The sequence below is a fragment of the Palaemon carinicauda genome, chromosome 9 (genome assembly GCF_036898095.1).
Source record: "Palaemon carinicauda isolate YSFRI2023 chromosome 9, ASM3689809v2, whole genome shotgun sequence".
Classification (NCBI taxonomy): domain Eukaryota; kingdom Metazoa; phylum Arthropoda; class Malacostraca; order Decapoda; family Palaemonidae; genus Palaemon; species Palaemon carinicauda.
The window spans coordinates 134,224,914-134,239,713 of NC_090733.1; the positions used below are offsets into that span (position 1 = coordinate 134,224,914).

Sequence of the window (14,800 nt, forward strand, 5' to 3'; positions counted from 1 at the left end):
TTCTCTGAACTGTGGTTATTTCAGTCAGTTTCTAATTATCATGAAAGAAAACACATTTGTTAAGACAGAATATTTTGTTAGTAAAAGCATTGTTTTTTATATCTTTTTTTATGCCTCTCAACCAAATACACTTTATTATTAGTATATTCTTATATCCCCATTTGGTTTCTGTTAGCTTAATTCAAGTTAAAGAAGCATTTCTATGTTAAATCATTTATGCATAACTGTGGAATATTAGCGTCAATTTGTTTCTATAAAATGAACATATAAAAATTTTTCAATGATAGAAGGCAGCAGTTTAAATCACCTCAAAATTTAGTACGAACATTTAAGGGAGAAACCATTACATGGCATTAAACTTATAATTAACTATATTATATCTTTAGCAGATTTTTATACAAAATTCAATCACATTTTTGTCTTTATTTAAAAGTTTCCTCATCTTTTTTATCATTTGGCTGAAAATATTAAAAGTTACCATCTTATCCTATTTTATTGGTAGCTGCATTGTTTAAAAATACTAAAGCAATTACTCAAACTCCATTGTGATTATTAATTTATAATAATTGTTATACTGTTAAATATCCTATGATGCAAAAATAAATCTTAAAAGTCAGAACTAGGCAAGTGAACACGGTAAAGGTCTCAACTAATGGCTAGATAAAATTTCACCAGCAATTTAATCAAAACTCATAAGGCAGTCTTTCTAAGCAGAGTGGCAGTAAAACTAAAACTTTTGCAACTATAGAATGTTTTAGAAACTCGTAATTGCAAACTGCATTAAAATAAAGCAATACCATTAATGTATTACATAGGATTTGCAACATTAAATTATCGAAAGTGTAGTAATAAAAGGAAAATCTTAGGAGCTATATTTTTGTACTCTTTTGTGCTAAAACACTAGAAAAGTTAAATTTATAAAAAAAAAAATCCGAGTAAAATCAAGAAAATTAGAATTAAAATATCTTTAAAATATACTCAGTTTAATTTTTAAAATTCGATGAAAATAAAACCTAATAAAAAGATGCCTTCAAAAATGGGTGCTCCAAGGCTTCTGCGGCAGTAATGCGTGTTTCCGGATCGGGATCAAGAAGCCGGTAAAGAAGGTGGTAAACTGACGGTGGGTACAGTACTTCTTGTTTTCCTTGAGAGGATTCTTGCGCAACACTGGGACTCCACGTCTGAGCTGGAGATTCAGGCACTTGTGCTGCACCGCTAGAAATTGAAACATTGACACTAGGAGAGAGGCAATTCTCATTTTCTGACATTTTCAACATGACTGCAAACTGTCCTTCGTCTCCTTTGAAAAGCAAGTCGTACGGGGTTCTTTGATGCTCGGCTTTCGCCGAGTTAAAATCGTGGGACATGAATGGACTAGTGTGTCCAGAAAGTATCCAAGAGCTATCAAAATTTACGAGACAAATGCAGACTATACTTTGTTTACAACCACTGCAAACATCCTTTTCACCAGCATCTGATGGTCTCGCACCACCTCTGAACAAGGTGTTATTGCGAAGTAACTCGCATACTTTCACAAGATCCAATGGTCTCCTTTCTTCACTGCATGTAAAAAGTTTACCTGCAAATATTACAAAAAGATCGTATCAATGTGGTAAAGGTATTATATATTCTTAAAATCATCAATATTTTATTTAACAGGATATATTCTTATATCTGTAAGTCATATACTAAACTATTATCTTCCAAGAGTGAACTTCTCGATCTTACATTAAAATTCTAAACTCGTTCTATCACTACATCCTTAACCTTCTGAGACCACTGGGCACAGGACAGCCAGTCATATATCCTGATGTGCACTAGACAGTGGCTTAATGGTGCGAGGACCGTGATCCTACTTGTGTGATTTCATACAATCCAAAACTAATGTGCAGTACCTCTAAGACCCAAGCTCCACTTCAAGGGTTCTTGAGGCCTGATTGGTAACGTCTCTGCCTGGTGATTGCCAGACGGGGTACGAGTCCCACTCAGACTCGTTAGTCCCTTTAGTGTCTGCAGCCTTAGCATCCTTGTGAGCTAAAGATGTGGAGTTTGAGGGAGCCTATAGGTCTATCTACTGAGTCATCAGCAGCCATTGCCTGGCCCTCCCTGGTCCTAGCTTGGATGGAGGGGGCCTTGGGCGCTGATCATATGATATACAGCCAATATATAGGGCATTGTCCTGCTTGCTAGGGGATTGTCACTTTCCCTTGCCTCTGCCATTCATGAGCGGCCTTTAAACCTTTGACAGGGCCTAACGTACCTTATGGGTATCTAAATAACTTATGATCAATAGAATGTTCAAAATAAAATTATTTCAATAATTCCCACCATTAACTGTGATATGATCTATGAAAGCACATTTTGGTTGACAAACTAAAAGATCAGTGGATTATGGGCAACTCTCTGGTCCTAATGCTGTGGTATAGTAGGCAGTTAATTGAAATATACTACTGTATATCTAATATTTTCCTTTGAAAAGAAAAGTCCTAAAAGGAAATTCAACCTTGATTTACAGTACTGTCCATTAATTTATTTACAAAACTCTAAGATTATATATGATACAGAACAATGACAATACAATCAGTAAAAAATTATATCCAAGTGCATTGTTTTATGTCATATATGAGTGTCATAACTTTGATTTGTTGTTAACAAAGTATAAATTACTGCCGGATCTTTGCTCAGAGAGCATCTGTTTAAAACGCTTCCAGAATACTAAAATTATGGCAAGATCTTTGCTTAAACTCCCTTCATAACGTTTAAAAAACTTCCAGAAGTCTATAATTACCACCAGACCTTTTCTCAGACAGTATACATAACGTTTTAAAATGGCTCCAGAAGGCAAAAAAGTACGTTGTTAATTAACCCTTTCACCCCCAATGGACGTACTGGTACGTTTCACAAAACTCATCCCTTAACCCCCATGGACATACTGGTACATCCTTGCAAAAAACTGCTATTTAAATTTTTTTGATAACTTTATGAGAAACTTCAGGCATTTTCCAAAAGAATGAGACCAACCTGACCTCTCTATGACAAAAATTAAGGCTGTTAGCGCAATTTAAAAAAAAAATATATTGCAAAATGTGCTTGAAAAAAAAAAAAAAACGCCTGGGGGTTAAGGGTTGGAAAGTTCCAAATAACGTTGGGGGTAAAAGGGTTAAGGAGTAACTATATTACAAAGTGAGAATACTTACCGAATTTGGATGCAACTTTTCGTATAACGTAAGAACCAAGAAGTGTTGATATCTCGGCTAAAGTTGAGAGATCGTCTGCTGCTTTGAAAAAAGGGTAACGCCCGCTCAACAGGCACAAGAGAATAACACCAACAGACCACATGTCTACAGCTGAAAGAAAAAAAAATACAGTATGATAAATTCAATCATTATTTGGTGAAAGTAAATATCAGGATATGATGAAGTTGGAGAGAAATGAAGAAAATGTTGCTATAATTAATATCAAGATAAGAGTTTAGAAAATGTGGCTATAATTAATATCAAGATAAGAAAGTTTAGAAAATGTGGCTATAATTAATATCAAGATAAGAGTTTAGAAACTTCACTTCACTTCCACTCCCAGGTAGGCTTTCAGCCTGTCAGTGGAACCAGTTGTCTTCTCTACTCAATTCTGTTTTCAAAACTTCCCTCTCTTCTCAGCTGTTCAATTGTTGGCATGTTGTTCTTAGTCAAAATGTGGCTATAATTAATATCATGATAAGAAAGTTTAGAAAATGTGGTTATAATTGATAGAGATACAAAAGTTTGAGAAGAGCACAGAAAAACAATGGATGAACTGTAGGTTAGGATTTAACACAGACATGGAAGATACAAAATTTATAAAACTCCTTGTGGGGACATGGAGATTAGGAAATAAAAGGCTCAGTGTAGGGGAAATATTTCTTAAGCTATTTATTCTAATACTGTCATTCATGTAGAGTATTATTTACTCAGAAGGAAAAGCTTTTACTAAAAACAGGAACTGGTGGAACAAATATAGAAGTAAATTACATTCATTTTGATTCATCCTTCCAACAGTGGAAGCATCAGTGCAAATACATGTTTCTAGCCTTTATTTACTTCTTTTAAAGGTGTAATTACCTGACAGAAGCTTATGAAATCATTGATTTTTCCCTTAAGATGACAAGCAATACTTTTATCATTTTCTTTTACTTTTTTTACTTACTGAACTATTAGATGGACTAAAGAAATGGAGGAAAAGGAACTCACATGATACACAAGATACATGATAAAATCATTTCTTATGGGTAAAAATTAAGGGTACACACAATATGCGAGATGCCTGTATATAGTATTAATGAGTTTTATTGAATTCTTTTACAGTGGTATGGTAACTTAAATTGATTATCATTTATTCAGCAAGTCTTTGACAGTAGCGGTGCCAGGTAGAGGGAGTTTACTGTATACCTTTTCCAAACGGTACTATACGAAATAATTCTAACTCGTAAATCAAACCTTTCTGAACTGCTCTAGAAAAATATTTCCAATGTGATTCAGTAAATTTGAATAACTATCCAGTATTTTCATTTGCACTATAGTGTTACCCTTAATCATTTGATTAATTCTAATAGTCAGGCCTTCTCCATCATGAGGCTCAAAACTACATAGTATTCTAGAAGTTTTATTCCAGCTGTGACCAAGTTGTGGAATGATCTTCCTAATCGGGTAGTTGAATCGGTAGAATTTCAAAAGTTCAAATTTGCAGCAAATGTTATTATGTTGAACAGGCTGACATGAGTATTTTTATAGTTTATATATAAAATATGATTTGTTGTTACTGTTTTTAAAATATTCTATTTTAACTGTTCATTATTTCTCCTATCATTTATTTATTTCCTTGTTTTCTTTCCTAACTGGGCTATTTTTCCCTGTTGGAGCCCTTGGCCTTATAGCATCTTCCTTTTCCAACTAGGGTTGAAGCTTAGCTAGTAATAAAAATTATAATAATAATAATTAATTTAATACTTGTTGAATTCAAGTTTCTATCTGCTCACTAGGCAGAGACATTAGCATAATTAGCAAGTTAAATGGGTACTGTTGTATTTCTATTCCTTTGATGGTCTATAAAATTGATAACCTGGAAAGGGTTTGGAATCTACGGTGGAATAAAAATGATATTTTAATTATAAAATAAATTTTTGAATATACTTACCCGGTGAATATATAATAGCTGCTGCTCAGCGGCTCGACAGAAAACACACTCAAAAACTCGCGAGCGATCGCTATGAAGGTTGCGGGTGTGCCCACCAGCGCCAACTATCGGCCAGATACCACTCCTGCATGTAAACAAACCCTTCAATTCTTCTCGTCCCGCTGCGTCTCTATAGGGGAGGAAGGGAGGGCCTTTAATTTATATATTCACCGGGTAAGTATATTCAAAAATTTATTTTATAATTAAAATATCATTTTTAAATATTTAACTTAGCCGGTGAATATATAATAGCTGATTCACACCCAAGGAGGTGGGTAGAGACCAGAGTTAATTAAGTTTACAGCGTATATGCTAAGAGTTTTTGACAGTTATCAATATAACAAAACCAATTTATATAGGTACCTGGTAAGGAAGTTGACTTAGACGATTACTCTGCCTTGTAAGTCTGTCTTCCTCACGAAGCCCAGCGATCCTCTTAGGATGCTGAAAGACTCCCAGGAGCTGAAGTATCAAGGGTTGCAACCCATACTAACAGGACCTCATCAAACCCCTAATCTGGGCGCTCTCAAGAAATGACTTTGACCACCCGCCAAATCAACCTGGATGCGAAAGGCTTCTTAGCCTTCCGTACAACCCATAAAAAACAATATTAAAAACATTTCAAGAGACAGATTAAAAAGGATATTGGAATTAGGGAAGTGTAGTGGTAGAACCCTCACCCACTACTGCACTCGCTGCAACGAATGGACCCAGTGTGTAGCAGTCCTCGTAAAGAGTCTGGACATCTTTCAAGTAAAATGACGCGAACACTGACTTGCTTCTCCAAAAAGTCGCGTCCATGATACTTTGCAGAGATCTATTTTGCTTGAAGGCCACGGAGGTTGCTATAGCTCTAATTTCGTGCGTCTTAACCTTAAGCAAAGATTGGTCTTCCTCATTCAAGTGGGAATGAGCTTCTCGTATTAAAAATCTGATAAAATATGACAAAGCATTCTTTGACATAGGTAAGGATGGTTTCTTAACCGAACACCATAACGCTTCAGATTTACCTCGTAATGGCTTAGTACGAGCTAAATAGAACTTAAGAGCTCTAACGGGACATAACACTCTTTCCAGTTCGTTGCCTACGATCTCTGATAAGCAAGGAATATCAAAAGATTTAGGCCAAGGACGAGAAGGCAGTTCATTTTTGGCCAGGAAACCAAGTTGAAGAGAACAAGTGGCTTTTTCTGTAGAAAAGCCGATGTTCTTACTGAAGGCATGAAGTTCACTGACTCTTTTAGCCGAGGCCAAGCACACCAGGAAAAGAGTCTTAAGAGTGAGATCCTTCAGGGAGGCTGAATGTAATGGCTCAAACCTGTCTGACATGAGGAACCTTAGGACCACGTCTAAGTTCCATCCAGGAGTAGCCAAACGACGTTCCTTAGAGGTTTCAAAAGACTTAAGGAGATCTTGTAGATCTTTATTGTTGGAAAGATCTAAGCCTCTATGCCGAAAGACCGAAGCCAACATGCTCCTGTAGCCCTTGATCGTGGTAGCTGAAAGAGAGCGAACTTTTCTCAGGTGTAAGAGAAAATCAGCGATTTGGGCTACAGAGGTACTGGACGAGGATACAGATGCTAACTTGCACCAGTCTCTGAAGACTTCCCACTTCGACTGGTATACTCTAATGGTAGAAGCTCTCCTCGCTCTTGCAATCGCACTGGCTGCCTCATTCGAAAAGCCTCGAGCTCTAGAGAGTCTTTCGATAGTCTGAAGGCAGTCAGACGAAGAGCGGGGAGGCTTTGGTGTACATTCTTTACGTGGGGCTGACGTAACAGATCTACTCTTAGAGGAAGACTCCTTGGAAAGTCTACCAGCCATCGAAGTACCTCGGTGAACCATTCTCTCGCGGGCCAGAGGGGAGCAACTAACGTCAACCTTGTCCCTTCGTGAGAGGCGAACTTCTGCAGTACCTTGTTGACAATCTTGAATGGTGGGAATGCATATAGGTCCAGATGAGACCAATCTAGAAGAAATGCGTCTATGTGTATTGCTGCTGGGTCTGGGACTGGAGAGCAATAGATTGGAAGTCTCTTGGTCATCGAGGTTGCAAAGAGGTCTATGGTGGGTTGACCCCAAGTCGCCCAAAGACTCTTGCACACGTCCTTGTGGAGGGTCCATTCCGTAGGAATTACCTGACCCCTCCGATTGAGGCAGTCTGCTAAGACGTTCAAGTTGCCCTGGATAAACCTCGTTAACAGGGAGATGCCTCGATCTCTTGACCAAATGAGCAGGTCCCTTGCGATCTCGTACAGCGTCAGGGAGTGGGTGCCTCCTTGCATGGAAATGTATGCCAAGGCTGTGGTATTGTCGGAGTTGATCTCTACCACTTTGTTTCGAAGGAGACTCTCAAAGTTCATCAAGGCCAGGTGGACTGCCAAAAGCTCCTTGCCGTTGATGTGCATGCTCCTCTGACTTGAGGTCCACAGACCTGAGCATTCCCGACCGTCCAGGGTCGCACCCCAACCCAAATCCGACGCGTCTGAGAATAGTAAGTGGTTTGGGTTCTGAACTGCTAGGGAAAGTCCCTCTCTCAGACTGATATTGTCGTTCCACCAATTCAGGCATGCCTTTACTGGTTCGGAGATCGGGATTGAGACCGTCTCTAACGTCTTGTCCTTTTTCCAGTGAAAAGCTAGATGGAACTGGAGAGGTCGAAGGTGTAGCCTTCCTAGCGAGACAAACTGCTCCAGGGATGATAGAGTTCCTACTAGACTCATCCAATTCCTGACTGAGCATCGTTCTCTCTTCAACATCAGTTGGACTTTGAGCAGGGCTTGCTCTATTCGGGGGGCAGACGGAAAAGCCCGAAAAACTGGACCGCGAATCTCCATCCCTAAATACAGTATAGTTTGGGATGGAATCAGCTGGGACTTTTCTAGGTTGACCAAAAGTCCCAATTCCTTGGTCAGATCCAATGTCCAATGAAGATCCTGCAGACAGCGATGACTGGACGAGGCTCTGAGAAGCCAGTCGTCCAAGTACAGGGAGGCTCGGATTCCCGATAAATGGAGGAATTTTGCTACATTCCTCATAAGCCTCGTAAACACGAGAGGAGCAGGACTTAGGCCAAAGCACAGGGCCCGAAACTGGTATACCACATTGTTGAAAACAAACCTCAGAAAAGGTTGGGAATCTGGGTGTATGGGGATGTGGAAGTATGCATCTCTTAGGTCGAGAGAGACCATCCAGTCTCCCTTTCTGACCGCTGCTAAGACTGATTTCGTGGTCTCCATGGTGAACTTTGTCTTCGTAACAAAGATGTTGAGTGCACTGACGTCTAACACCGGTCTCCAACCTCCTGTCTTCTTCGGTACTAGGAAGAGACGGTTGTAAAACCCCGGTGATTGAAGGTCCGAGACTTTCACCACCGCTCCCTTCTCTGGCAAAAGAGACACTTCTAGGTTCAGGGCTTGTCTCTTTGACTCCTCTCGGTACCTGGGAGAGAGGTCGATGGGGGAAGTCGCTAGAGGAGGTTTGCGTACAAATGGAATTTTGTACCCCTCTCTGAGCAACCTCACAGATTGTTGGTCTGCGCCCCTCTTCTCCCAGGCTTGCCAGAAGTTCTTCAGTCTGGTTCCTACTGCTGTCTGAGGCTGCGGGCAGTCAGACTCTGCCACGTGAGGACTTGGCTCCTCTCTTCTTTCCTCTCTTTCCCTCGGCACGAGTACTTCCCCTGCTGGGAGCTCTGCCACGAAAGGGCGGAATAAATCTGGACGCCGGAGTGTCTATCCTAGGTCTTGCAGAAAAGGATGTCGAAGGAGTCCCTTTGCGAGCAGAGGACGCAACCAAGTCATGGGTGTCCTTCTGCACGAGTGAAGAAGCTATGTCCTTAACCAATTGTTGCGGGAACAAAAACTTTGATAAGGGAGCAAAGAGCAGTTCAGATCTCTGACAGGGAGTAACTCCTGCCGACAGAAAAGAGCAAAGGGACTCTCGCTTCTTTAGGACTCCCGACGTAAAAGAGGAGGAGAGCTCATTGGAACCATCGCGGATGTCTTTATCCATACAGGACATAATCAGTAAGGAGACATCTCTATCAGCCGATGAGATTTTCCTACTTAAGGCTCCCAAACACCAGTCAAGGATGTTGAAAACTTCAAAGGCTCTGTAAATGCCTTTCAGCAGATGGTCAAGGTCCGAGGAGGACCAACTAATCTTCGAGCGTCTCATGGCTAGGCGGCGGGGAGAGTCTACAAGGCTTGAGAAGTCGCCCTGGGCAGAGGCAGGGACTCCTAAGCCGAGAACTTCTCCCGTGGCATACCAGACGCTCGATCTAGACGAGAGTTTAGACGGAGGGAAGGCAAAGGCCGTCTTCCCCAAACTCCTCTTGGTTTCCAACCAGTCGCCTAAAAGCCATAAAGCTCTCTTGGAAGAGCGAGAGAGCAAAAGTTTTGTAAAGGCTGGCATATTAGCAGGTACGCCTAGAACAAACTCAGACGGCGGCGAACGAGGAGCAACAGCGACGAAGTGATCGGGAAACAACTCCTTAAAAATTAACATGACTTTCTTAAAGTCCATTGATGGAGGAACTGTTCTGGGTTCGTCTACATCCGAAGGATGATCATCATGCTGAGGGTCAGCAACGTCCTCATCTGAAGGATCCTCATCTGACAACTGCTGAGAAACAAGCAAAGGGGTTGGCAATGCTTGACACGCAGCGTCCACACGCACTGGTGCATTAGTAGCGGACCAGGACGCAACGTCATGTAACTGCTTAACAGTCTGTGAACTGTCAACAACAACAGGTGCGTGAGGACGCTCGGCGTCCACTCGAGACTGTTTTGACTGCCTAGTCTGAGCAGTCAAAACAACTTTAGACTGCGGTGGTTGACGCTCAGCGTCAAAACAAGTCAACTCCGATGGTTGGCGAACGTTCTGAACGTTAACAGGAGCATTAGTAAGTGGCCTAACGTCCAAATGCGGCTGAAAATCAACACGAGACCGCATCGAGTGAGGCTCTACATATCGTGACTGACGTGACTTAGCTACGCCAACGTCAACAGGACGCACAAAGGTTCGTTTGGGCGGCTGAAGGCCAGGATCTCGATGAGATAAACGGCTAGGCTCAACGTGAACCTTATCGGCAGAATAGTCTTCCATAAGGGAGGCGAGCTTAATCTGCATGTCCTGCAGTATACAGTAACCCATTTAGGGTCCACGGGAATGGGTGCGGTAAACGACGTGGTTAACGTCTGAGACGGCACAACCTTGCCTACACCAAGACTTTCTGAGCCTGTGTAACGCTGCTTAGGCGGCGAGCAGTCATCCGATGACTGCAACGGGTCAGAACTGTCCCAATGACTACATCCAGGACGCTGGACCTGTCCTGAAGGGACCGACTTTCGCTTAAGGGGCCTAGAAACCTTGCTCCACGGTTTCTTATGCGAAAAGCCTTCGGAAGACGAAGAGAAAATGGGCTCTCTCGTCTTATGGTAGGGGCGATCTTGGTGAGATACGCCTGATACCATAGAGGGAACGTCTGTTCGCTAATCAAGGCCTCTCGAACCCATAAGTCGTACGACATTACTTCTCCCCTGGGCTTGGGAGCTTGCAAGAGGTCTCGGACTAGGTGAACGACAGGCACGAACAGACGAACCCTCGGTCGCAACACTGTTCACAACACTTTGCGCACTAATCACTTTCCCACTATTTTCCGCTGTGGCACTCTGACACTTAAGCTCTTTAACGTCAGCCATGAGTTGATTACGATCAGTTGCTAACGCTTCAACTCTTTCCCCCAAGGCATGAATAGCACGTAACATGTCTTGCATAGATGGTTCCTGAGTGCCAGAAGGGGGGTTAGGTACAACCACTACAGGGGAAGGATTAGGTTCAGGGGCATGTGGAGAGGAAAAATCTACTGACCTAGAGGAACTCCTCCTTACCCTATCTCTCTCTAGCCTACGTGCATACTTATCGTATTCGAGCCAATCGAATTCCGAAAGGCCCACGCATTCCTCACACCGATCTCCCAATTGACAGGTTTTACCCCGACAATTGGAACACACAGTATGTGGGTCGAGAGATGCCTTTGGAAGACGCCTATTACAGTCCCTAGCATTACACTTACGAAATCTAGGTACTTGTGAAGGGTCAGCCATTTTGAATTAGTCAAAGAAAGTCTAAAAAAAAATCCAAGTCATCAACAATTAAATCTGTCCAATAAAGAGTTCAAGAGTTTAAGTTGAGGAAAAACACCTGCACTGCGAAAGCTCAAACCAAAATGAAGTACTTCACCAAATATGTTGAGAAAACTCCAGGTTATACAGCGAGTATTGATACGTCTTGTCGTCAAGGTCGACAGAGAAGAATTGAAGGGTTTGTTTACATGCAGGAGTGGTATCTGGCCGATAGTTGGCGCTGGTGGGCACACCCACAACCTTCATAGCGATCGCTCGCGAGTTTTTGAGTGTGTTTTCTGTCGAGCCGCTGAGCAGCAGCTATTATATATTCACCGGCTAAGTTAAATATTTAAAAATTAAAATTTCACAAGTAATCACTATTTCAAAAACCTACAGAAGAAAGAAAGGACATTTGTTGGCAATATTGCAAATAACTTTTTATTGAAAACAGGCTCAGAACAAACTTCCTAGATAAATTATTATCCTACGTTAGTTAAACTAGTCACGATCAACTACAAAACCAGCTTACTAAGGATCTGTCTTTAGAGAAAACTTCAGAAGTTCAAATTTGCAGCGAATAATGTTATGTTGAACTGCTTGACTTAAATCTCTCTTCAAAGAAAAACTTCGGAAATTTAAACTTGCAGCGAATAATGTAATGTTGAACTGGTTAACTTAAGTCTCTCTTCATAGTTTATATATGACAGGTCTATGTTACTAATGTTACTGATCTTAAAAAATTTTTCCTTTTTTATTCATTACTTCTCATATATAGTTTTTTTATTTCATTGAAGATATTCTATACTTTTTCCTACTTTTATTATTATGATTATTATAACTTGCTATGCTACAACCATAGTTGGAAAAGCAGAATGCTATAAGCCCAGGGCTCCAACAGGGAAAATAGCCCAGTGAGGAAAGGAAATGAAGAAAAATAAAATATTCTAAGATGAACAACATTAAAATAAATATTTTGTATATAAACTATAAAAACTATAATAAAATAAGAGGAAGAGAAATAAGATAGAATAGTGTGCCCAAGTGTACCTTCAAGCGAGAGATCTTTAACCCAAGACAGTGGAAGACCATGGTACAGAGGCAATGGCACTACCCAAGACTAGAGAACAATGGTTTGATTTTGGAGTGTCCTTCTCCTAGAAGAGCTGCTTACCATAGCTAAAGAGTCTATATGTTGTTCATTTAATAATAATGATGATTAGAAAATACTTTAGGACTAATAAATACTGAGAAGCAGAATAAAAAAAATGGTAACCAAAAAGGAAAATTCCATCATTTAGTACTGTTACCTGTTCCTTGATCAGGATGACGCAGGAGAACTTCGGGGGCGCGAAATCCAGGAGTTCCAGCCCTTGGAGCGTGTTGGTTATTCCTCCCCAAACATACAGTACAGACTCTTGCAGATCCATAGCAATGGCAAGAAACTGACTGAAGAACACTGCCAGATTTTGTATGAACCTGCATAAAAAAAAATCATTCAAAGTATACTACAATATTGAATAAAATAAAATCCTGTTGTTGTTATTATCATTACTAGCTAAGCTACAACCTAGTTGGAAAAGCAGGATGCTATAACCCCTAAGGCTCCAACAGGGAAAAATAGCCCAGTGAGGAAAAGGAAAAAGGAAATAAAAAAAAACTACGAGTGAAGTAATGATCAATTAAAATAGAATATAAGAACGTTAAAAACATTAAAATGTTATTTTTATAATAAAATAAATTTTTTAATATACTTACCCGGTGATTATAAATTACTTACTCGCTGCAACTCTGTTGCTCGACAGAAAACTCTAAGGTAAAACTCGCCAGCGATCGCTACACAGGTTGCGGGTGTGCCCAACAGCGCCATCTGTCGTCCAGATACCCAGTACTCAATGTAAACAAAGACTCAATTTTCTCCTCGTTCCACTGCGTCTCTATTGGGGAGGAAGGGAGGGTCCTTTAATTTATAATCACCGGGTAAGTATATTCAAAAATTTATTTTATTATAAAAATAACATTTTTCAATATTTAACTTAGCCGGTGATTATAATAGCTGATTCACACCCAGGGGGGTGGGCAGAGACCAGCAAAATATGTTTACATTATTATGAGCTAAGAGTTTATTTCATTTTAGAAGTTATCAAAATAACAAAAACAAAATAAATAGGTACCTGGTAAGGAAGTCGACTTGAACAATTACTCTGCCTTTTTAAGTACGTCTTCCTTACGGAGCCTCGCGATCCTCTTAGGATGCTGATCGACCCCTAGGATCTGAAGTATCAAGGGTTGCAACCCATACAACAGGACCTCATCAAAACCCCTAATCTAGGCGCTTCTCAAGAAATGACTTTGACCACCCGCCAAATCAACCAGGATGCGAAAGGCTTCTTAGCCTTCCGGACAACCCAAAAACAACAATAAAAACATTTCAAGAGAAAGATTAAAAAGGTTATGGAATTAGGGAATTGTAGTGGTTGAGCCCTCACCCACTACTGCACTCGCTGCTACGAATGGTCCCAGAGTGTAGCAGTCCTCGTAAAGAGACTGGACATCCTTAAGATAAAAAGACGCAAACACTGACTTGCTTCTCCAATAGGTTGCGTCCATTATACTTCGCAGAGATCTATTTTGTTTAAAGTCCACGGAAGTTGCGACAGCTCTAACTTCGTGTGTCCTTACCTTCAGCAAAGCTTGGTCTTCCTCACTCAGATGGGAATGAGCTTCTCGTATTAACAGTCTGATAAAATAGGATAAAACATTCTTTGACATAGGCAAAGATGGTTTCTTAACTGAACACCATAAAGCTTCAGACAGGCCTCGTAAAGGTTTAGTTCGTTTTAAATAGAACTTAAGAGCTCTCACAGGGCATAAGACTCTTTCTAGTTCATTTCCAACCATATTCGATAAGCTTGGAATATCGAACGATTTCGGCCAAGGTCGAGAAGGTAGCTCGTTTTTGGCTAGAAAACCAAGTTGTAGCGAACATGTAGCCGTTTCAGATGAAAATCCGATGTTCTTGCTGAAGGCATGAATCTCACTGACTCTTTTAGCTGTGGCTAAGCATACCAGGAAAAGAGTTTTTAAGGTGAGATCTTTCAGGGAGGCTGATTGTAACGGCTCGAACCTGTCTGACATGAGGAATCTTAGTACCACGTCTAAATTCCAACCAGATGTAACCTAACGACGCTCCTGGTCTCAAAAGACTTAAGGAGGTCCTGTAGATCTTTATTGTTAGAAAGATCTAAGCCTCTGTGACGGAAGACTGCTGCCAACATGCTTCTGTAACCCTTGATAGTGGGAGCTGAAAGAGATCGTTCTTTCCTCAGGTATAAGAGGAAGTCAGCTATTTGAGTTACAGAGGTACTGGTCGAGGATACAGATACTGACTTGCACCAGTTTCGGAAGACTTCCCACTTCGATTGGTAGACTCTAAGGGTGGATGTTCTCCTTGCTCTAGCAATCGC

At 40.8% G+C, this 14,800-nt stretch overlaps 1 protein-coding gene across 1 annotated transcript in view; it reads right to left on the reverse strand.

The window, feature by feature from the left end:
- Nucleotides 1–66: 66 nt before the first annotated feature.
- LOC137647152 (cell division cycle 7-related protein kinase-like) overlaps nucleotides 67–14,800 on the reverse strand; it is an 88,334-nt gene continuing 73,600 nt past the window's right edge. The window contains exons 12-14 of the mRNA XM_068380426.1: nucleotides 12,644–12,812; nucleotides 3,198–3,347; nucleotides 67–1,579 (exon numbers count right to left, since the gene is read on the reverse strand). Of these exons, the coding sequence (XP_068236527.1) occupies nucleotides 1,014–1,579; nucleotides 3,198–3,347; nucleotides 12,644–12,812 (885 nt within the window). The 3' untranslated portion in view covers nucleotides 67–1,013. The remainder of the gene's footprint in view (nucleotides 1,580–3,197; nucleotides 3,348–12,643; nucleotides 12,813–14,800) is intronic.